Below are 23741 nucleotides of genomic sequence, written 5' to 3' on the forward strand. Positions count from 1 at the left end.
TTTGTCATTGTTTGAACTACAATTCCTGAAATTCTGAGCATTCTAGCATACTGGAAACATATTTTAGAACACAAAGAGTGAAAGTATGTCGATTTTTCATACATTTTGCCGAAAATCTCCATACAAATTTCAAGTCCTTTGCGCCAACTCGTGCTTCTTCCAAATCACCTGAAACTTTCCGAAAGTCATTTTTTCACCAAAATGCACCAATCTAGGGGGTGCCGCGTGGAATATAAAGATTTTTTTTTGTGATGGGCCAGTCTAATGTACAACAACATAATTTTTACTTTTCTACGATAGTTTGTGATAGTAGATCATGCTGCATGTATTCTTAGTGTGCCTATATTCGCTATGTCTGTAATGTTGTCGAACGAAGCGCACTTCTTGGCAATGTGCGAGCAAGCGAATTGGCGTTGAGGTTGAGAGTGTTTGCGCGTCAAGAAAAATCTTGGCAGGAAAAATCAATACCGTTCCAGACGTGGTGTCGCTCGGCGGGTTAAATATACTCTGTATGTTAGAAGTGACTTTGATCGAATCCGAATTGATAATTCGTCTTCAAACGATACCGAAAAAGTTTGTGGATATTAATCTCTACAGGATGTGTGTTTTTAAAACTGTAAAAAATGTCTAGTAGCTAGAGATAAGATATTACCAGTGCCAGCGGCTGTATCGATTTTCCCATAGTACCTAGTTACTTATCGGTGAAGAAAGTTTAGAATGGAAGTGGCATCGGAAGATTATCCATTTTAGGAATGTTACAATAATCAATCAGAAGAACTAATGTTTTAAAGAAACATTAAAAGGCTGGTGCAAATATCGTTCAAAATCTATTCCCCAACTTTTCTTTACCCGAGGAAAATTCATTCCCTCTTCCATTATTAAAAAACACCCAATACGCAGAAAGGGATGTTTTCGTGTTTGCCACCCCCTTTTCTCCCTAAGCAAATGATGAAAATTCGCAAGACCAAAATAAAAATAATTTCTTTAGTGCATTGGAAAAGCAATGAATGTTCACATATTTTGAGTTACGTTCCAACTTAGTGTTCGTCACACTAAATTTTGTTGATTCAAATTGAAATTACTTGTTTTGGCATGACCGACTACAAGATGTCGTTTGAATAAAGTGTTTTCAAATGTGGAAAAACCATTATGGCAGAGTGGGGTATTCTGGGCCTTCTTTTCATGCGGCTCTATAATTTTGACAAAGTATTATAAATAATAAAAATGACAAAATGTAAAATGTTCTACAATGGAAAATGTATCATTTTAATATAAGGTTTTTCGTAGATTTACAAAAATTGTGGGCCACAAAACAAAATTTGATGAGTTCACCATCTCTGTTATTCTTTACCTTATTTGGTACTTTTAAAACAATTTCAGTCGAAAAAATGTAAAATAGAGTCAAGTCCATGGGTTGAACACCTCCCCCCCATGAAGATTTTTCCAAGTAAAATTTTCAACTTAGTAAAGCGAAATTACTTGATCGTAAAAGGTGTTAAATAAGTGTTAACAAAAAATTCAAAAATTTGGCTCGCTTCCGGCGGATATTCTCTTCAATATCACTTTACGTTGAGACATTTCATTTTACGATACTACATACAGTGAGCGAAATAAGAATAGCACCACTATGTGTTTTGCTTGTTAAAATATGAATGATTGAAAATTACGAAAATTTTCTTCCACAGTTTGTTCTGAATTTCTTAACGGATAAATCAAGCATAAGTTTACTTTTTTTGACGTAGCAATTGGCGTTGAGGACCAAAAATGTGAAAAAGGGTTCGAAATAAGAATAACACCACTTGAGTTTTTCAACAAAAACAAGATTATTTTTAAAAGTTTAATGTGTTAAAGTGAATAATATTGCTTCTACGAATTATTTGAATAAATAACTGCGTTTTTAGGAGCTTTCCATAATTCCAAAGGTTTTCAAAGGTATTAAAAGGAGGTTTTAAGAGATGCTCCTCTAGCGTTAAGGAATTTGATATTTGAGCTATAAAACTTTATCAAACTGCTTGATTTCTTCATTAACATTCATAAATATGATGCAAAATGATGAAACATAGATTTAAAGCTGAGTTTGAATCCAAAAAGCAGGTTGGAAATCAAAAATACTAATGTGTTTTAATAGTCAAACACTATTTCTCTAGTTTTAAGTCATAGATGGCAGCACTATCTTGCCTTTGAACCAAATTCATGTCCATTTTCGAATATCCGGGATTAATTAGGGAGTGCTGGATGATTTTGGTTAAGAAATAAATACATGTTCCGTGTAAACGCTTTGGAAATTCTAAGATCACTAAAACCAAAAAAAAAATAGAATTGCATCAAGGTCACGAATTTTTTGGACCAATTATCAGAATAAAGTTATACTTTGCGATGGAGCTTGATGGACCAAACGGCTAGCAGTAATATAAGTATGATTTGCAATTGAATCGGAAGTTGAGATGGGCAGGAATTTTGGCGGTTGTACATTCTTGTGTTGGTGATTCTTTTGCAAATCCGGAAAAGCATTCTGCAGTGTGAACTTTTAACTGCAAGATAGTGCTGCCATCTACGACTTGAAACTGGAAAAAGTGTGGTTTACTGAACAAAATCTTTTTTGATTTCCAACCTATTTTTTTCTTATTCAAAATTAATCCCAAATGTTTGTTTCATCATTTCACGTCATTTTAATGAAGGAAAAAAGTAGTTTGATAAAGAATTACAGCTCACATATCAAATTACTTAACGCTAGATGCTCCATCTCTTAAAAACCCCTTTCAAAACCTTTGGAATTCTGAAAAACTCGTTAAAATGCAGTTATCTATTCAAATAATTCGTAGAAGTATTATTATAAGCTTTTACACAGTAAATTTTTAAAAATAATCTTTTTTTTGTTGTTGAAAAACTCAAGTGGTGCTATTCTTATTTCGCACCATTTTTTCACATTTTTTATCCTCAGCGCCAATTGCTACATCCAAAAAAAAAGTAAACTTATGCTTGATTTATCCGTTAAGCAATTCAGAACAATCTGTGGAAGAAAATTTTCGTATTTTTCAAGTATTCATATTTTAACAAGCAAAACACATAGTGGTGCTATTCTTATTCCACTCACTGTATATGCCGTTCACGAATTTAAACTTTTTTTTTTATCGTAAATTTCGATTTGCAATTCAATCAACCTTTTGTTTTGAAACTAAAATCTTGACATACAAAAACTGTACCTCGTCTTTAAAGTGGGTTTTTATTAGGAATGTTTAGATAAATTACACAAGGACACAAAATATACATCCTTCGAGATGCAAATCAATTTAAAGCTAATGACTAATTTGGGTGCCCTGGATCTAACTAAGTTCGCAATTTTTCTATCAGCTTTGGTTTTTTCAATAACTTTTAGAAATATTTTAAAATTATTTAAGAAAGTTTTGTATTTTTTTTTTTGACAAAACTTAAAAAAACATAACATAACATTCAATTTTCCCCAAGACTGCAATTTGTTTTGAGTTCTGCGAAAAAAAGTTATGGATGTTTTCTATTGGTTTACTTTTCCCCATTTTTAATAACATTTAAAACCAATCTGAATTTTGGATATTTTAAAGCAAAAATAGAATCGTTTTGCAAGTTTGAACAAATTTTGTTAAATGAATTCATTTTTTTTTTCAAACTTTATGTTATGTCAGTAAATTAAAAAAATACTTCAAGTGATATTTTTATTAAATTTAAAAAATCTGTAGACTTCAGAACTTGGAACTTAAATCATCTTTAAAATATTATTCCTAAATTGAATTAAACAGGTATACAAATTCAAAATAAGGTTTAGATTCGTTATTTTATCAGTAATCAATGATTTATTTCACTTCAAACTATTACATTTTAAAGCTTATAAACTCCAAACGCACGGTGATAGACAAAATTTGACAAAAGATTTGAGTTCATGCAGGACGCTTAAATTTGTCTAATCAATCTTTCAATCTTAGGCACCAAAATGTAGTTAACAATTAAATTCTATTGATAAGTTTTTAAAATAGTTCGACGAGTTTATGGAAACAAAATTAAAATATTAAAAAACTTATCTCTTTCTTCTTCATGTTTTGTTTTAATTTCCAAATAAATTTACCAGCCTTTTATTTTAAAAACTGAAAGAATTTTAATATAGAAAAGTGTTTTTTCTTTGACTTTGAGCACTAGCACTCTTACAAAATAAAATTAAATATATCCTTTTTATCATCAAATAAAATTCAATGATCAACTATTGAAAAATTCTTTTAAGTTCAAACTGATTATTTTCCATACTCGGGAATTCACATTTCAAATCGTGATTTTGTTTAAATCAAGATGCTACAGCGGAATTTTTTAATCAACCCTTGAATTGAGAATGAAGAAAAAAATATAAAATAAGATGAATAATAAATTACAATTGTTATTATTTTTCTAACAATTTTCGATCGTGGTTAATTTTTTACCTGATCTGACATTTATTCGAGGATTCAGTTTTTTTAAAATCTGGTGTTATATTTTATGTATTCTATTTCATATTTATTGATAATTAATTTATGATTTGCATATTTGACTGGTGTTTTGGGAATGTTGAATTTAAATTTTAAAACTAGACTGCTTAGAATTTATTTTCAAGCTAATTTCTAGTTCTGAATAAGGAACATCATTTTGAATAGTTCAAGCGTGAGTTTTCAAAAGGACGTATGTCGCAAAAGTAAACAAATTGAGTTACTGTTTGCACGGTATAGTAAATTTTATTTTCTTCTGTATGAATTAACTGTTTGTACAAACAAAAAAAATAATATGCCGTTAGCTAAAAAAATATACAAACGACCTATGTCATCTTTTCTCAGTGTTTTCGAAATTCTTCTTTACACCTCTTTTTGGTAAAACGACGCATCTGTCAAAACAAATAATATCGCACACACAGCAGATAGGATCGCAGCAAACCGTCGTATGCGTCAAATCAGATACGTCGGTTTTTTCACATCATTGCAGATGCGTCAGTTTTAAAATAATTATTATTTTAAAACTGACGCATCTGCAATGATGTGAAAAAACCGACGTATCTGATTTGACGCATAATGAAAACAATTTGTCCAAGCGACGAATCATAAAGGGTGTATGTAAATATTAAACTGTCACAACGACGAATCATTATGGCGTATGTGAAAAAAAAAACTCAACAATACGGTGTAAAATATTTTTTTTAACAAATTCACTAGGAAACAGCAAAAAATCCAGTATGCTCAAACCTATAATTAAAACATTATTGGTTTTCCTACAGCTGCCATGATAAAACTTGATTCTAGATCAAACAGCTTTAAATAGCATTTATTTATATTAACATAATTTTGTCCCTCCTTTTTCTCAGATTTTGTCTGATGTTACATACGTCCTTTTGAAAACTCACGCATGAGTTTATCAATGACTTATCGGAAATAGAATTGATTTGAAACATTCATTCTGATCGATCGATTGGTTTCAGAAATTTGGCACGTGTACATTAGAGTGCCTCAAATGACCCGACTTTTGAAATAGTTATGTGCTACAAGCTAAAATTTATCCTAGGCCGAGTATAAGATACCATGCCAAATTTGGGCCAGATCGGATCACGGGAAGGGGTCGCTCAACGAGCTTGAAGTTTGTATGGGATTTTGAGACATTTTGTTCGGGAGAAACATGAAAAACCAGTATTTCTTAGTATAACTTTGGTTTCCTTCGGCCGATTTCTTCTGAAAACGGGTTTTCTTAAAGCCCAAATTATGACAAATATTTTATCCGAAGACTGCAAATTCGATTCGAGTTAATATAAAAAAGTTATTAGGCTTCAAAAATGGGCTAACTTTTTTAAGGGTGCTGTTCATCACGATTAATGCTGCGTCGAAATGTTCGAACGTCCCGACTGATTAACAATTTATAATCCAAATCTGAATCAGATATCTACTTGAATACAAATCTGGTTTTATAATTTCTTTCCCGGGAATTAAAAATGGGATATTTAGATTCTATATTAAAATCTTGAAAAAAATTGTTCCTGAATTTCCTGAAAGTAATGCAATAAAAATTTTCTTCGGTTAAAAAATTTACTTTAAAGTAATTAATTTTATTCCATATTTTGTAAAGTAATAAAAAAAAAGATTATTTTGATCCAAATTTCTCATTGAATATGACGAACATATTTATTAACAGTAAAAAATTGTTAACTTGTTCATAAAGTGGATATGCAACTTCTATCACAGAGAACAGACATACAAGCTAGCCCACGAAACTTGTGTAAAATTTCCAACGATAGTTTTGAACAATTTTTCTGTTTCTTTTGGCTGGGCCTTTTCGAAAACTGGCCACCTGAAAATTTGATTTGTAACTTTTGAACGGCACAATAGATTGCACTATTTCAAGTCAATTTCTAACGTATTTTTTGAATGTCAGTATTTGAAATTTTACACACTTTTTGGAAGATTTTGTGTTCGAGCTTGTACGTCTGTTCTCTGTGCTTCTATATAAGAGATATATCAAATACATCAGCTACATCAAATTACAATTGATGTGTAACAATACATTAAATAAAACTAGCAAGAGATTCTACTCTTCACATTCGATATTGCCTTCCTAAATTGAACAATACTTAGCTGAATTAGTTAGGTTTAATATCCCGCCAAAATGTTGTGAGTTAAAACGCTATCATACGCTATATGTATAAATACGCCCACTTTTCAGAATGCAAACAGCTCTAAACATTCAAAGTGAAGAAAAATCAAGCGAATCATGGTGTCGAGAAGAAATACTAATAAACTGATTGATTTAAAAATTGGAGCAGTTTGATTGATTGAATTAGTAGTAACGAAAAGTTAGTGCAACAAAGACTTTTCAAAAGTGTGAATTAAAGCAACTGGATTATCAACAATATCATCAGCAGCAGTTAAAATGAAAAGTTTATTAAGTGTGATAGCATTTTTTGCTATCAAAGTGTTACTGCAAATTGAAGGTAAGTCTAGATTACATGTAAAAAAAAATTAAGGAAGTGGAGTAACGGACATATTTTGGACCGGGAACATACTTTGGACCACTTGCAACAGTTTTCCAATAGCATAAATCAAGTTAATCAGGAAAAAAATGAACAGATGTAGATAAAGCTCCTTCATATGATTCTAATCATATAACATTCCATTTAAATAAGCAGATAAGGGATATAAAATAGAAAGTTTTGATTTTTCATAGTTGAACCAAATGAATCCGAGCTACGAAACACTTCAAAACTAGTTTGCAAGCTCAAAGAACGCAAAAACCTTGTTTTAATTGTAAATTGACTCATGTCGGAAATAAGTCCTGCTTAATTCATTAGGGACTTATTTTGGACCACTTACCCAAACCAGGGTATTAAACTTGTTGTTAAATGTCCAACGGTCATATGAAGAGAGAAGAGGTACGATGATATGGAACAAATAATCCACACACGCTCGGCCCTATTGAACCATTAATGCTTGAAAAATAACCATAATCGAAGTTTTGTGGATCAAGTCATTTAATGAGTTTTCAGTGAAAACTCATAAAATGAGATTTGGAGGAGAACTTGGATTATGGTTATTTTTTAAACATGGTCGAAAAAGTGAAAATCAGCAGAACATCGAGGATTTTTATATTTCATTCACTTAAACATATAAAAAATCAAAGGAAGAGACCTTAATTAATGTATTATGGCACAATTAAATCCGTGTTCTTTTTAAAAAAGCTTTTATTGAAAATGGAATTACAAAAGGGGTAATATTTTAAGTCAGCCACTTCCGAAGTGTTCCCTCATCATTCTTATCATCTGCAATAAAAAGATAAAAAAAAAAATGATTCTGTTGAATGTTTCACGGAACAATGTAAACAAAATAAAAATATTAAAAAATGTAGCTAGCATTAACCTTACCTTTTGGAAGATTCCAAATCTCGGTAGTTCAAGCAGCTTTTTAAATAAACCGGGAGTTCCGTTTCGCCTCCGGTGCGCAGATGAAAAGCCACAGTTTCTAGGGGGAGCAGCATTCGTCTGCTTTTACACCACTATCTCGTGGGTGCTGCTGCTGGAAGTTCCAGTTCCTTAGAAACTGCTAGCCATTTAAAGCAGCTGTACTCGCTAACTTTCAGCTACTCAGTTCAGAGTGGCGGTTACTCAGTTGTCGCCAAAACCGCACCTACTCAGTTCTGACTAAACGGCCTTTACTCAGAACTGACTAACAGCCCTTTTCGCGACAACTGAGTCATGGTTACTCAGAATGCGCGAATAATTCTGAAGCGGTTTTGGCCGCTTTTTTCATGCTAGAATAACTAAAACTTGTATTATTATTCAGACAAATGATGGATTTGTTGATTGATGAATAATAAAAGTCAAAATATTGTTCATACACCTTTATTTAAAAAAAAATCCGCAAACTTTTTGAATTTTTTTTTTGCCCGTCGGGTTTCGTCTCCCGGGCCGGGACCCATTATGCCGTACTAGATGGCAAATCTATTTGGACCATCATCACTTCGTCGCAGAATCCTGTAATATAAATAAAACCGTATCAACATCTAGAAATTACCTTTAAAATCAATATATTCACCATGTAAAATTTCAAGTTTTTGCTGCACAAAACCAACCAAGTTCAACCGCCTCGCAACTGTTCAACATTTACTCAGTTGTCGCCTTCAGGCACTCGAGTTCTCTGAGTGGCGAATTTCCTGCCGTCTGAGTAATCTTTCCGCTGATTTCTGAGTTCATTAAGATCAGCCGTCGGCTGCTTCATACATGTGGCGACGTCTGAGTAAAAGGTAGCCGGGCTCTGAGTATTTCAAATTTAGCGAGTAGTCCACCACGATGGTCTTAAATTTTCGGAACCGCTCGTTCTGTTTGACAAAAAAAAATATTTGGAGGTTATTGACGAGGGGGATTTGGAGGATGTTCTAAATATAATTTCAAATTCTCATCACTATTGTTTAATTCTTCAATTCAGTAGATACTTACCCGATATTTGATCAAATTATCCTCCGGGAGCTGTATAATATACTAAAAACTCTGTAAAACCCGACCCACAGCCGTAGAAAACAAACAACCGAACTGCACGTCCAACAATGGCTACTTTTTTCAAACAAAATGCGTTTAAAATTTAACCATTTTCTAAGTTTACCACCAGAACTTAAGAAATGCTTGATATTCAACCGAACACGATGGTTGAATAATAACAATAATGGCAGTTCTATCGGAAAAACCATAAAATGGTTCAAAAAAAGTCATTTATGGTTGAAAAAAAATGAGCGTGCACTATATCATTTGTAAGGGAGATAAGGGCCACCTTCGTGTCAGCGGGTAACACAAAACATCCCTGGATTACTACCTTCTCTGAACTCGCTATCCAGAAAAGTATTACCCTGTGCTGGATCCCTGGTCATTCCATGATTCCCGGGAATGAAGCTGCAGATCGTCTGGCTTTTGAAGGCAGTCAGATGACTCCTCCAAATATTCCTGTCCCGCCGTTAGACATCACAAACTGGATAAAAGACAGACTATCCCTACTATGGGCACATCGTTGGAACACCTGCCCTGAGAACAAACTAAGAGAAGTAAAAAACTGCACTCTGGCATGGACTGATCGAAACACATTTCTGGAACGGAGAGTACTTACGCGGCTACGCATAGGTCACACCAGACTGACACACGGTCACCTAATGGGTAACGATGATCCTCCCGAATGTCACACTTGCAAAGTTCCCGTAACCATTAAACACATCATCATTCAGTGCCCGATATATCACCAGGTCCGGTCGGACTGTGGATTGGCTCAAAACCTTCGGGAAGCACTCTCAAATGATCCTGAAGACGAAGAGAAAATGATACGCTTTTTACGAAAAACCAAATTGTTCGGAGAGATATAAGATAAAAGAAATCAACAACAAGAAACAGATCTACAACACTGGCAACACTAGACGCACTAGACAGACATTGCAGGAAAGGGGATGAATAACGTCCAGGCGTTAAAATCCCAGGAAAAAAAAAAAAAAAAAAAAAAAAAAAAAAAATAAGGGCCACCTTAAGAAGAACGCTAATTTAACCATACAAAAACAGCTATAATTTGTGAGTTATTTCATTGTTTCTTGTTCAGACACTAAAACAGTCTCTTTCCTAACGGACTAAACCTTGAAAAAGTAGTAAAAACATTCAAAAATGCATTTTAAAAATTTTTGCTAAAAACTGTATGGACATAATGAGAACCCCCAATGGGGCAGTTTAAGCACCATTAATCGGGGCACGATGAGCGTCGAGTCTACTGATTACCTCTCCGACACCTAACCAATAGGCAAAATTGTCAGATGTAAACTAGACAAGCTATGGCTCTATGATTTAGTTGACTTCATCGAGATGGGTTATCTGCTAGATTCTACGGTAGCAAATGCTCATCGTGCCCCGACCAATGGTGCTTTATACGCCCCCAGTCAACAAGTAAAAGTAAAAACGCGTTATAAAATTGATTATAGTAAAAAAAAATGATAATAAAAATTTATGAACAATGTGTACATCATGTTTCAGTGCGTATCTTATAGATCAAGATGATTTCACGATCATAAGAGCTTATTTTCCGGTGATCAAAAATTATAATGTTTTCGTCACTTGAGAACCACGATGGTTTTTTTTTTTAAATATTTCTATGAAAATGATAAGGAGATTTATTTTTTGGTAAAAAATTAAAACATAGGAACCACAAAACTGTTCCTTATGAAAATTTATTTGAGAAAATTCGTACTTTCGTGGAAAAGAGGAGTGCTGACTATGCTCCGGGTGCTGATTATGCCCTTATCTCCCCTATATGAAAAATAAAATTAGAAATTATGGTATTTTCGTATTCAATTTCCTCCTTTTAAACCCAACCCCGCCTTTTGATGGATTTTTGTAAAACAAAAGTTGTTTGTAATCATAAAGTTAACTTCGGTGAATTTTTCAGAAAAACGGGGTTTTAGAGGGTTAAAAATCGCATTATTTTCGCTCAATTTCGTGTAGGAAGTGAAGAGAAATCCATTGATGTCGCGGAGTTGATGATGAAGGGCTCCCTTAACTTATTGAGTCGCCTGAAGGTGAATAGTGATGTATTTTAAAATTTGATCCTAAAGTTAAGCCAACTGGTCACAGAAAACTGACCAGTATGTTGCACTGCACAAGTTTCGTCGAGATTGCTGTAGACTTTCGGAATTTCCCAAACATTTTAATAGAACTATATAAACGAGGGAATTATCACCAATTTTTGTTTTACAGCATAGCTGTACAAAAAACGGTAGTTGTATGAATTACTAAATATCCAAAAAAAAACAAGTTTAGAAACAGGCCGAGGAAAAGTTGGAGAAAGCTGGCTATCGAAAGAATAAACATGAACAAAACTTGGCTACGAGAATAAAAAGAAAAAGTTTAACTGAATTATACACATAGGGTGAGTGCTCCTACTTTGGACCTAGAGCCTACTTTAGTCCTAAAATGCCGCTTTTGTCCTAAATTGTAAATAATTCATTTTGCTGGCATGGAATAAAGATATTCCTAAGCACACAATGAACTCTTATTCATCCTGAATCCTACCATACCGTTTTTGCCATTAAAAGTCTTTCTGATAAAATTTTGAACGTTTTTAAAAATGTACCTTCCCATCAATGGTAAATCAGACAGCTCAATTTGTGGGGCGCGTATTACGAAATTCAAGTGTTCAAGGAAAAATCACGATTTTTCACTGTCCAAGCCAAAGTTTAAAGGAAAATTACTTTCACTGTGAAGAATATGAACCATACACTCAGAAAAATACTATTAAGTATGCCATAAGATTCTCTTATGAACTGGCGCCATAAGAAAAATCAATAAAATTCATAAGATTATCTTATGACACGAATGAATTCTTCAGATGAATACTTACTTCAATAAGAGGTTGTTGCTTTTCATAAGAGGGTCTTATGGAAACAGAAAATGTCTTGATTGATGAAAATAACTCAAGATAATTGATGTTAAAAACATTTTATTTAGTTTCTAGCTAATTTGTTCCATCATGATCACTATCAGCAGCACACTAACACCCGGTTCCAACAAAATAATTCAGCCGGCATCTGACAACGGGTCCCCCGGCCACTACAATCAGATCCTTTGAATTTTTACTTTTTCCGGTCAACATGCTGAAAAGTGAACAAAAAAATGTGTTTGAGTTTATCAATAATGTCAAGTTTTACAAACTTACCATTTAGATTAAGAAAATCACTTTAACTTTTAGGAAAACTATATTGGCTCCACTACTGTTTGATGCCTCGTATGACGATGAAAAATAACGACTGATGTAAGTAATGTGTTCATTATTTTTTCACAATGCCGCTTCTTCTATTTTTCATAAGAACTCACTTTGAAAATTGGAAGAATTTCATAAGACTCTTATGAAAATCAATTTTACACTCTAAAAAGCTGTTCATAAGACGCATCTTATGAAAATTATAATAAGAATTTGCCTGAGTGTACTACCTATTTTTCCTAAAATTCATAAAAATCAATGGAAAACTCAGAAAATTTGCGAAGGGTCCAAATATAGGAAACTTTCGGCTTTGGTGTTCCATGTTTAGGCCTGACATCACCAAAACTTTGTATCAATACCAACAAATCTACAAAGGTGCGAATTTTTAACTAGGACATAACTTAGAACCAAATTTTTTATATTTCCAACATAACAACAACGCAAATAAACTACAAGTAAGTAAACACAAACAAGTTTCAGCTATTGTTCTACTGATAGTCCTGACGGGGAATGAAAGTGTTTGTGATATTCATAGCGGAAATTTTAGTTTTTTTATACGTTAAAAAGCTATAATACTTTTTTATGATAATTTATTGAGGTTTACTTTTGCAATGAATTTCTTTATTTATTTTCGAAAATCATACTTTTTATAGGAATTCTAGGTTCAATGAAAGGAACCGGTCCAGTACCAAAATAGGAACAGTAGGTTCAAAGTTGGAAATTTTGATCATCCATATCTTTGCGAATCTCTCAATAACGGCGACACATATGTTGCACATTTTCATTGAAACTTGCAGATAGGATCATGACTTATAAACGAATTTCCTGAAGGATATAAATTTCCCGTCCAGTTATGAGAAAAACATGATTATTTAAAAACTACCACTTAAAGGGTCCAAAGTAGGGCAACTAACCCTAAGTCAATCGCTGTCGAAACCACAGGGTGGTTCAAAGTAGGTCCCGATAGTGGTTACCCAAGATACCGACCAGAGGCTTTTTGAATTGCAACAAATGACGATATTGTTCGATAGAAAAAGCCTTGATCTACGTAATGTTGGATAGAGCAGTTAAAAAATTGTAACATATACTTTTATATTTCAAGAAAAAGCATCGCCACTACTAAAGCGGTCTATAATAGGTCCGTTACCCCTCAGGGTGTCTCTGGGAGAAAACTTTATTTTTCGAAAAATAACATCGCTTATGTATAAAATTTTCAAATTTTCAAGAAATTTGAAAAAAAAATTAACAAAAGCTGACTTGCAACAAACTTGTATACAATCTACATTGCACAAAATAAAAAAAATCGGGAAAATTTAAATCTAAATTTTTTTTTAACAACAGGTGATATTACTCCCATCTTCTACAGTTTGGCCTTCGCTCTTTCAACTGTTTGGATTTTCAAAGAATGTATCAAATTTTGCGCCTTTAATTTAATTTATTCCCCACTTAGGGATTTTTGGAAAAATCGGAGTGACAAAAAAAGAATTTGACATTTGTTCCGGAATTATAAAACCCCATTAAATGCTCATTACTTCAGATAAACCTGATCAAATTTATGTAAAAGATTGATTTTTTAACGTAAATAAACCGTTTTGAACATTTTATACTCTACAGCTCGTAAAATACTATTCCTGGTCTTGGTTCAATCAGTGATGAGAAGTTTTATTAGATTTTTCAAATGAAATAATAATCACTCTGTTTGTGACATTCTAACTCTTTTCTCTCAATTTGTATCGCTTTGCTGTCTTCTACGATATTGTAGCCAGAAATTTTCTATTAAATCTTGTTATTGGAATGTGGAGTTGGATTAACGCTAAAGGTCTGACGAGCGTTTTCACAGTGATTAGTTTAATTTTGTCTTTGAAAAAAAAAACCCATTTAAAAGGTTAAAAAATCTTCAAAAACATAAATTGTTCTAGATCCCCCGGTGAATTATTTCAAATTTGAAATCAAATGAAAGGGGAAAGTCCCATCTATCGAATGGTGCAAAAATTAGCGATGCTAATTTTCGATAAATTATATCGTTCCATCAGAGACACCGTGCCCTAGTTAAATAACTATTTGTAGAATTTAATTGTTTGTTCACTTAAAATGAATTAATCAATCTTAAAATTTTAAAATCAATATCTTTTTTTTCGTTAAGGATCTCCGCTAACCATACGCTACTGCTTGCAATATGGCACAACGGTGCAGAATGGTCAAGACAACTCTGAAGATTATGACGATAGTTATGATGATCCTGCAGAACCCACAGATGACCCACTAGTTGACAAAAATACGGTAAAAACCTTTTTTTTTACTAAAAATTAGTTTGCTCCTAATATATAATGGTATATTTCAGTCAAACGTTATGGCTTGTACCAGAAACACACCCCTCTGTTATTCTCTATGGAAAACGGAAGAATCGAATAATTCTACTAAAATATTGGTCAGAGGTAAGATCGGTGTCTAAACCTAGTTGGTAAGATTTCTTGGGAATGTTTTCAACTAAAAGTCATCTAACTAAATTCGACAGCCGGATGCTGGGATTCATCGGATAATAAGGAAACATGCAACAACAACGAATGCATCAGCCATAGTCAGACCTTCAACGGATTTTTCTTCTGTTGCTGTTCAGGTGACAATTGCAATGCGAATTACAGCTACGTTCAAAGTTCGGTGATCGTTGATGATAGTGTTAGCCTGGGATTGTCGGAAAGCAACTACGCACCGTTTGCGCCATACACTTCCATCTGGAGTTCGCCAACGGTTTACATTTGCTTTACAATGATGGGCATCATACTGATGTTGATCATCGGTTTCCTCACATGTCGACAAACGACCAAAGCGGTGTCTGAGCTGGCTCCTTTGGCACCCTCGGGACCAGGCTACAGCTCCAACTTATACAACGTGGATAACTTGAAACTTGTGGCGATGATCGGACAGGGAAAGTAAGTATATATGCATTACTGAATGGCGCCAAGTATACGCCTTTTCTCTGATAATTGCATGCAGAATGAAGAACAGAATATGCAGATTACACTTTTTCGTCGATTATAATTTTTCGTATTTTCAGATATGGTACCGTGTGGAAAGGCGTTGTGAACGAACAACACGTGGCGGTTAAGATATTCACAGCTCAGCATCGGCAGTATTTCCTCAATGAGAGAGACATCTACACAGTACCACTAATGGAATCACCGGCTCTTCTTAGTTACTTTGGTATTATCAAAATTTCGAATTAGCTTCGTTTCTGTATAGTTCATCATTTTCGATTCCACAGGTTCCGATGAAAGGCGCACTATGGATGATCGTATAGAATACCTGTTAGTGCTATCTTTGGCTCCATTCGGTTGCCTCCAGGATTGGCTTGTTGACAATAAAATGCCGTTCAATGTGTTTTGTCGGATGGGAAAATCAATAGCACATGGACTAGCACATCTTCATACTGAAATACGCAAAGGTGATCAAGTTAAACCGTGCATTTGTCACAGAGATCTGAACTCCAGAAACATTTTGGTAAAACCGGATCTATCCTGTTGTATCTGTGATTTCGGATTTGCATTGAAAACTTTTGGTCCTCGTTACGAATGCCGTGGAGAAATAACACTGGCAGAAACCAAGAGTATCAATGAAGTTGGGACTTTAAGATATATGGCTCCAGAAGTTCTTGAAGGTGCAGTGAACTTAAGAGATTGTGAATCCGCTCTGAAGCAGATAGACGTGTATTCTTTGGGTTTGGTTCTATGGGAATTGACAACACGGTGTGAAGATTTTTATACTGACGAATCATTAGTACCCAACTATCGAGCTCCGTATGAAGAAGAAATAGGATCACATCCTAGTTTTGAACAAATGCAAGTTTTAGTCTCCCGTAATAAAGCCAGGCCTAGATTCCCAGTTATGTTAGAAAACAGTGTAGCTGCGAAGATTGTAAAAGATACTTGTGAAGACTGTTGGGATCATGACGCAGAAGCTCGATTAACTGCTCTTTGCGTCCAGGAACGTATACTAGAAATCACTTCTTCGAATCCAAAGGCTCAACTTCAGAAAGGACAAACACCTCCTTTTAGCACAAATAATCTAATCATTTCAACATCTACACAACATAACAAGGTTAGTCCGACTACAGTTAGCTTTACTACTCCTCCCAATCAACAGGTTATTCCACATGCAAATCATTACTGTGAAAATAATGCCATTTTGAGTTATCCAAAAATTATAAATGTACCAGTTACCGACCAAAATCAAATAAACTCACAAAAAACGCACAAACATTGCACAAATGATGCATACATACCCGATGAAGAAGATAAATTTGCTTCACTCACGCACAGTCAGCAGCCAGAAATCGCTTTCAGAAACCCCTGCAGTCTGCCTAAGTTAGACAACAATGAGTCTCAACGTAGAATAAGAGGATTAAACAGCGTCAAAGCAATGCTTCAAAAAACATTCAACAAAACCAATTCTTACGATCAACATGATTGTGATGATAAATCTAATCTGGTAGAAAACTCACTCACTTACAAAGTGAACGCAGATAACATTCCCCCGGAATTTCTTAGGAACAATTCTAACAGCCTACACATAACCATGATTAATACTGCGGACAACGACATTGAGAAGGTGACCCCTATCGAACGGCCGAACAATCTGGACCTCTCTTCGGGTAGTGGGCGCTACGAAAATAATCTCGTGCGCTCCGTACACGAAAGCTCAAAGTTCAAAACTCTGCCCGATGATTACACCAGCCAACCATTCACCATGATACAGACCGATTCGCCTGACCACAAGCTCCGTATTGTTGTATCCAAATCAGCAAATGCTGTGAAAAATCTAAATACAAGTCGTTCAAGCTTGAACGGTCAAACGAAATCAGATGAAGATAAACACATGAAGCGGCAACGTTCGTTGGAAGTGTTCCACGAGGTTTTTGGGCCAAGGGGAAGTATCGAAAGGCTCAGGAATCCTAGTCAGAGAGTCAAAACGCCAGGTGATGTACCACCTTCTGTCCGGAAAGTAAGAGCATCCAAAACGTTATCGCTTTACGATGATCGTATGATGGACACAACTAAATTGGCAAATTCCGTATAGCACGAGGAGGTGCTTCTGTTGGAGCTTTAGACATCGGCCTTCAAACAGATAAGACACAACTGTGTGTGATAAAAATCAGTGTTGGTAACACACCGAGTACTGATGTTCAATTTTAATTTATTTCAAACATTAAACCGTTATCAGTTATCAGACTCTTGTAGAAAGTTATTTAAATGGAAGTTTTCCAGTTTGGAAGTAAAATGTATGAATCTGAATATCTACTCGTTCTAATGGTATTAAAACAATTTCAGTAAAGACGATACTCCATAACGAATTGGCCGTTTAGTCGATCATTTTATAGCACTCTACTCTAACAAAATGAAAAGACTCTTTTGTAGGCATGTTGAACAAACGTGACTAAACGCACTAATGTGTACCCGTTTAGCAGATTATGTATATTTCAATGAAATAAATTTAAAAAAATATCTAATTCAACACTAGTGTTTCATTGCAAGACTATTCCGAAAACGTAAGAGCTGTAGAGATCATCATAATCAAGCCTCAATATTGTACTTCATTGAAAGTTAACACTCAAAAGCCCACACTAGAGCCCAAGTCAGAGCAAGTGGTAACGCCCGATCGGGCACATAATTTTTAAGGCAAAAACACAAATGTGTTTTTAATTGTCTTTTCTTATTGAAACTCTAGGATGCTGGTACAATTGAATATCTATCATTCATAGATTACCTTAAGTATCCAGGGATATTACAAGCTCAGGGTGATGAAATTTTCACTTGTTCCTCACATAGTAATCGAGTATCTACGATTTCGATAATCGTTTTTTTTATGTAACAGATTACAGGTATTTGGAAAAAATATCTAAAATTTCAAAGTTTTTTAATTTTTTTTAATGCGTTCATGAGTTACCTGGCTAACCGGAAAGGAAGAACAGAACGAGGGACAGAAGAGGAAAAATTTATATGAGAAGTAAAAAGCTTAGAGTAGAATAGCGGCAACAGAGCCCTAGAGATCTGAAGCCTCATAGTTAAGATAGTGCTCGACGGACTGCATGGGGCAAACAAAATTGAATGGTAAATGCAGATGTTCTATCCATCAAGCACTGGCTTGGAAGGAGGGATCATTTGAAAATAGAGATGCACAAAAAATCCAGGACAGGGACGAAATGCATCCTAGACGTTTCAGGTCGCGGAGTTATGGATATATGGGTTCTCAGGTAGGCGAAATTTGCAATACTTATGAGAATCGCGTGAACCATAATCGAACTAACACTCCCAATTACTAAAACGATTGAAATTATCATGCTTCAGTAGTGTGTAACAATTCCAGAGAGATAAGTCACATTCGTCGAAATTGTTCTTATTCCAAAAATCATCCCGTGAAATTTGTAGATAATGTAGACAAAATACACGATCAATCAATTGATAAATTTTACCGGTTAAATACAATGATAAAAGTTATTTAATTGAATGATTAATGGCATTTCGGTGAACTATACGGCTGGTAAACGGTGGATAATGTGCAACACGAGACCCCATAGTGGTCATAGCACCTCTTATTCACAACTCCTATCTCTACCTCCCCGCGGTGCCGGCTGCGGTGCGAGTAACCTAAGCGGAGATCGGGTACCCAACCCCGGTGGATGCTTTGGTCGCATGCAGACTGAGAAGGTGGCCGCACGCGTCTGTTCCCCAGGTCAGGGGCGGCTCAAACAGCGTCTGTCTTGCAGCAAGCGGCTGAATTTATGAAATGCGGCTCCCGCCAGCTAAGTCCAAGATGGCAGCCCCATCGCGGGATAGGGACAATGATCCAGTGTTATGCGCCAACTGATGTTGCCGATTTGCAGGAGAAAGAGCAGTTTTACAGTCAACTGAACAGCGTGGTAGAGAGAATTCCGAAGGGTGACATTCAAATCCATTTGGGCGACTTCAACGCAAAGATTGGCTCCGACAATCAAGACCTTGAGCGCATCATGGGGCGCCATGGCCTAGGACAGATGAGCGAAAACGGAGAGCTGTTTGTAGAATTTTGTGGCAACAACAACATGGTGATCAGTGGATCGCTCTTCCCCCATCGACCAGCACATAAAGTCACTTGGGTATCCCGAGATGGCCGAACAGAAAATCAAATTGACCACATCTGCATCAGCCGAAAATGGAGAAGGAGCCTTCTTGATGTCCGCAACAAACGAAGCGCAGACATAGCATCTGACCAACGGCGCGAGGAGAAAGTCGGGTGTCGATACGACGTCCGCCGGTTGGAGAATCCAGAGGTGAAAAGGGCATACGTTGAACAGCTAGAATCCCGAGCCTCGGAGCTGCCGACAGACGGAACAGTCGAAGAACAGTGGTGTGGAATCAAGAATGCTTTATCACGACGAGCCATGGTACTCTCGGTAAAGTTTGTGGAAGAAGAAGTGAATGAATGTCGGATGAAACTTGGAGGATGGTCGATGATCGGAGAAAGGCGAAAGTCGGAATTGAGCAGGCATGTACCGGGTCAGCCAAAGCAGCCGCCCGCTTACGATATGCGGAGCTGGAAAAGGCAGTTAAATGGGCTTGTAGACGAGACAAGAGAGTCTGGACAAACTCCCTAGCTGAAGAGGGGGAAAGAGCCGCCGCCAATGGAGATATCCGATTACTTTATGACATTTCTCGCCGCCTCAGTGGTGCAAGGACTAATGCAAGAATGCCGAACAGGTCAGTTATTGACCGATCGAACAGATCAGCTCAAACGATAGACTGAGCACTTCGAACAACTCTTCCGAGTCACGAATAGCGATGGCCAACAGAACCCGCAGCTTGACGCCAACAGTAAGTCGCATAAATGGCGTCAACTCGGAAGCGCCCTCGCTGGCTGAAATAGAAGCGGCAATCAAAAACATGAAATCCAACAAAGCGCCTGGGATCGATTGCATCCCTGCGGAAATGCTGAAAGCCGACCCTGCCCTGTCAGCACAAATGTTGCACCGTCTTTTCGCTGACATCTGGGATACTGCATCATTCCCGGCCAACTGGATGCAGGGTATCCTCGTAAAGGTTCCGAAGAAAGGAGACCTGACAGAGTGCGGTAACTGGCGAGGCATAAAGTTGATCTGTGTAATCCTCAAAGTACTCTGCAAAGTGATCCTGAACAGGATCCAGGAGAAAATCGACGCTACACTTCGACGGCAACAAGCTGGATTCCGATCCGGACGATCTGTGTGGACCACATCACAACGCTACGAATCATACTGGAACAAATCAACGAATTCCAGGACTCTCTTCAGCTGGTGTTCGTTGATTTCGAAAAAGCATTCGACCGACTTAACCATGAAAACATCTGGGCGGCTCTAAGGCGACGAGGGGTCCCAGAGAAACTAGTCCATCTCATCGAAGCACAATACGAGGCATTTTCGTGTAAAGTCTTGCACGACGGTGTCTTGTCCGAACCAATCCCGGTAACTGCTGGAGTGAGACAAGGATGTATTTTATCACCGCTACTTTTTCTAATCGTAATGGATGAGATTCTGACTGGATCGATCGACTGTGCACCGAACCGAGGATTGCCGTGGAATCCTTCAACAATGGAGCATCTGAACGACCTTGACTTGGCTGACGATATTGTTTTGCTCGCCCAAACGCAACCGGATATGCAGAGCAAACTCGACGACCTCACCGAAAGTTCCAAAGCAGCAGGTCTCAAAGTCAATGGCGGAAAGACCAAGTCAATGGAGATCAACACAGGAAATCCCTCCAGTTTCATGGTAGCTACGCAACTAGTTGAGAAAGTGGAGTGCTTCCAGTATCTTGGTAGCCAGATAACGCCTGATGGTGGTACCAGGAAAGACATCGAAACCCGGATCAGAAAGGCCCGATTTGCGTTTGCGAGTTTCCTAAACATCTGGCGATTACGCCAGATCTCTCTACGAGCAAAAATCCGAATCTTCAATTCAAACGTCAAATCCGTATTGATGTACGGGTGCGAAACTTGGTGCACATATGCGGTGACGACGCGAAAACTGCAAGTATTTGTAAACCGCTGCCTACAGAATATCATCCGCGCTTGGTGGCCTGGCAACTGGATCTCGAATGAGGAACTACATCGCCAGTGTCATCAAAGGGCGCTAGAAATCGAGATTGGGGAACGTAAGATGAAAACGAGATTTGCAGAGAGGCGCTAGATTGGAATCCAGAAGGTCATCGAAGAAGAGGCAGGCCCAGAAACTCGTGGCGGCGAAGCCTAGCCGCTGAAATCCGAACTGTTGACGAGAATCTTGACTGGGACCAGGTGAAGATGCTGGCTCCGGATCATCAACAGTGGAGGTCTTTTACCACGGCCCTATGCACCGGAGGATCGGCGCGGGATCATTAAGTAAGTAAGTAAGGTGAACTATACATTCTAATAGGAAGAATATCAAATGAAAGTAATGAAAATTATAGACGGATAGATTAGATTAGGAAGCATGAAAGGTGTTGAAAATGAGCCAAGAGCGTGATTTGAGAAAACTTCTCCGATCGGGGTACGAAAAACACGTGCTTCGATCCATCCATGTGTCATGTGCTTCCTATCCGTCTATAATTTTCATTACTTTCATTTGATATTCTTCCCATTAGAATGTATAGTTCACCGAAATGCCATTAATCATTCAATTAAATAATAAAAACCAGCGGTGATAATCTGTTAACACAATGATAAAAGTTATTATTATTTATTTTGCATATTATTCCGTCTCATGACATAACTTGACGAACATAATTCCTAAAATTCACTCGGTTCATAGCAACCGTTCTCCAATTTCTCGGGCACCCCACGTTCGCCAGATCACGCTCCACTTGGTCTAACCACCTCGCTCGTTGCGCCCCCGCTCGTCTTGTTCCTATATACCGGATTCGTAGCGAACACCTGTTTTGCAGGACAGTTGTCCGGCATTCTCGCAACATGTCCCGATGTGATAAAAGTTATGATTCTCAATTAAAATACCGGATGATGTAAATAACATAAGTGATCCCTGTGTAGTATTGGATGAAATTGATGGTAAATAATTGAAAATGGAAATTGGCACTAACTCGGCAGTTACCAGTCATCACCAATGTACTGACTTGCTGTTATAAACGAGACAAGTTAAAAGATAGTGATAGCTGAACATATTTTGGCTAACGTTGTTCTTGATTGACAAACTGGTAAAGCACGACTAATAGTAGGTATACTAAACCACTGGAAGGCCAGGGTTGGTTGGAAATTTTCAATCCCGAGTGGAAGAAAAGTGTTATCAATCACAATGTCGAATCAGGCATCAATTTGACCACCGAAAATCTAAGAGAAGAATCGCTTCTAAACTCGGTAAACTTAAATCTCAATTTGCGTCTGTATTTTTATAAAGATTTCTCTAAACCAATTTTAGGTCATGAAGCTGATTTGCATTTCAAACCAGAACAACCAATTTTCAAAAAGGCATACCAAACCAAGTACAGTACAAAATTTAGTACAAGTTTTTAAACCATTTAACTTGATTTAACCTTCTCAAGCTGGTCGCCAAATTAAAGACAAATTATTTTTAGATAGTTTTGACTAGTAAATTGATTTCGTTCCCTGGTTAAGAATCTTGACCGATATTTATGATTTTAGACTCATTGTTTAGGTAATTTATTCTGGATTTTGAATACATAAAATTTATATCAGTTTGACTTAGCAGGTGAACTTTAGAAAGCTTTGAACAGAAAACCTCCGAAAAAAGACATCATTGTAAAATCCCCATATCTGCTGAGTACTTCGGCGTATTGAAATTATTTTACAATTTTTTAAATTGCGAAAAATAAGCCTTTTCAAACATAGGGGGAAGTGTTCCAAAATGCGCATATTGGGTAATATGCCGATAGTACCGATCGACGGAATGGCTGATAAATCAACATATGTATCTAATCTGTCAAGATTGAGGGTTATACGTTTTGAACACACGGCATGTACAAAAAATTTAAAAATCAAAAAAGGTTTTTCAACATTTTGATGTAATATATTGAATTTTAAAAATCATGCGTACAGAATCTGTAAACAAAAATGTTAATGATTTTTCTTTTTAATTCAGTTAAAATCAGATATTAAACAAATTGAAGCTTTTAGCAAAGTCATAAATGATAAGGCTAGCGAACGGTAGACAATGTGCAACTCGAGACCCCATACACCCAACCTTCGGGTAGTGGTCATTTAACCTCTTGTCTGCAACTCCGATTCTCTACCTCCCCGTGGTGATAGCTGGGGTGCGAGCAATCTTAGCGGAGATCGGGTACCCAACCCCGGTGGATGCTTTGATCGCATGCAGACTGAGTTAGGAGGCTTCGTACGCGTCTGTTCTCCATGTCAGGGGCGGCGTGCGGAGTGCAGCAACGTCCTGGTGGTGTTGGGGACCCAAAACAGCAACATCACGACGGTTCTCCTGCGAGATAGTGAGGTTAGCTGCGGGCCTTGCGAGCCCGTGACTACAAAAAA

At 36.6% G+C, this 23741-nt stretch overlaps 1 protein-coding gene across 5 annotated transcripts; it reads left to right on the forward strand.

Annotated features, from left to right (window-relative positions):
• The first annotated feature begins 416 nt into the window (after positions 1–416).
• LOC129758800 (bone morphogenetic protein receptor type-2) lies at positions 417–17748 on the forward strand. 5 transcript variants are annotated; one of them, XM_055756429.1, is made up of 7 exons: positions 417–509; positions 6697–6964; positions 14389–14525; positions 14587–14680; positions 14761–15175; positions 15301–15446; positions 15508–17748. In XM_055756429.1, exons 2-7 carry the CDS (start codon positions 6904–6906, stop codon positions 17316–17318), a joined length of 2664 nt encoding a protein of 887 aa, XP_055612404.1. In that variant the 5' UTR covers positions 417–509; positions 6697–6903; the 3' UTR covers positions 17319–17748. The 5 variants fall into 5 exon arrangements, with proteins under 5 accessions (XP_055612404.1, XP_055612401.1, XP_055612403.1 ...); XM_055756426.1 differs by having other exon boundaries at positions 425–573; XM_055756428.1 differs by having other exon boundaries at positions 452–600.
• Positions 17749–23741: the final 5993 nt, after the last annotated feature.

Source organism: Uranotaenia lowii, chromosome 3 (assembly GCF_029784155.1).
Source record: "Uranotaenia lowii strain MFRU-FL chromosome 3, ASM2978415v1, whole genome shotgun sequence".
NCBI classification, from domain to species: domain Eukaryota; kingdom Metazoa; phylum Arthropoda; class Insecta; order Diptera; family Culicidae; genus Uranotaenia; species Uranotaenia lowii.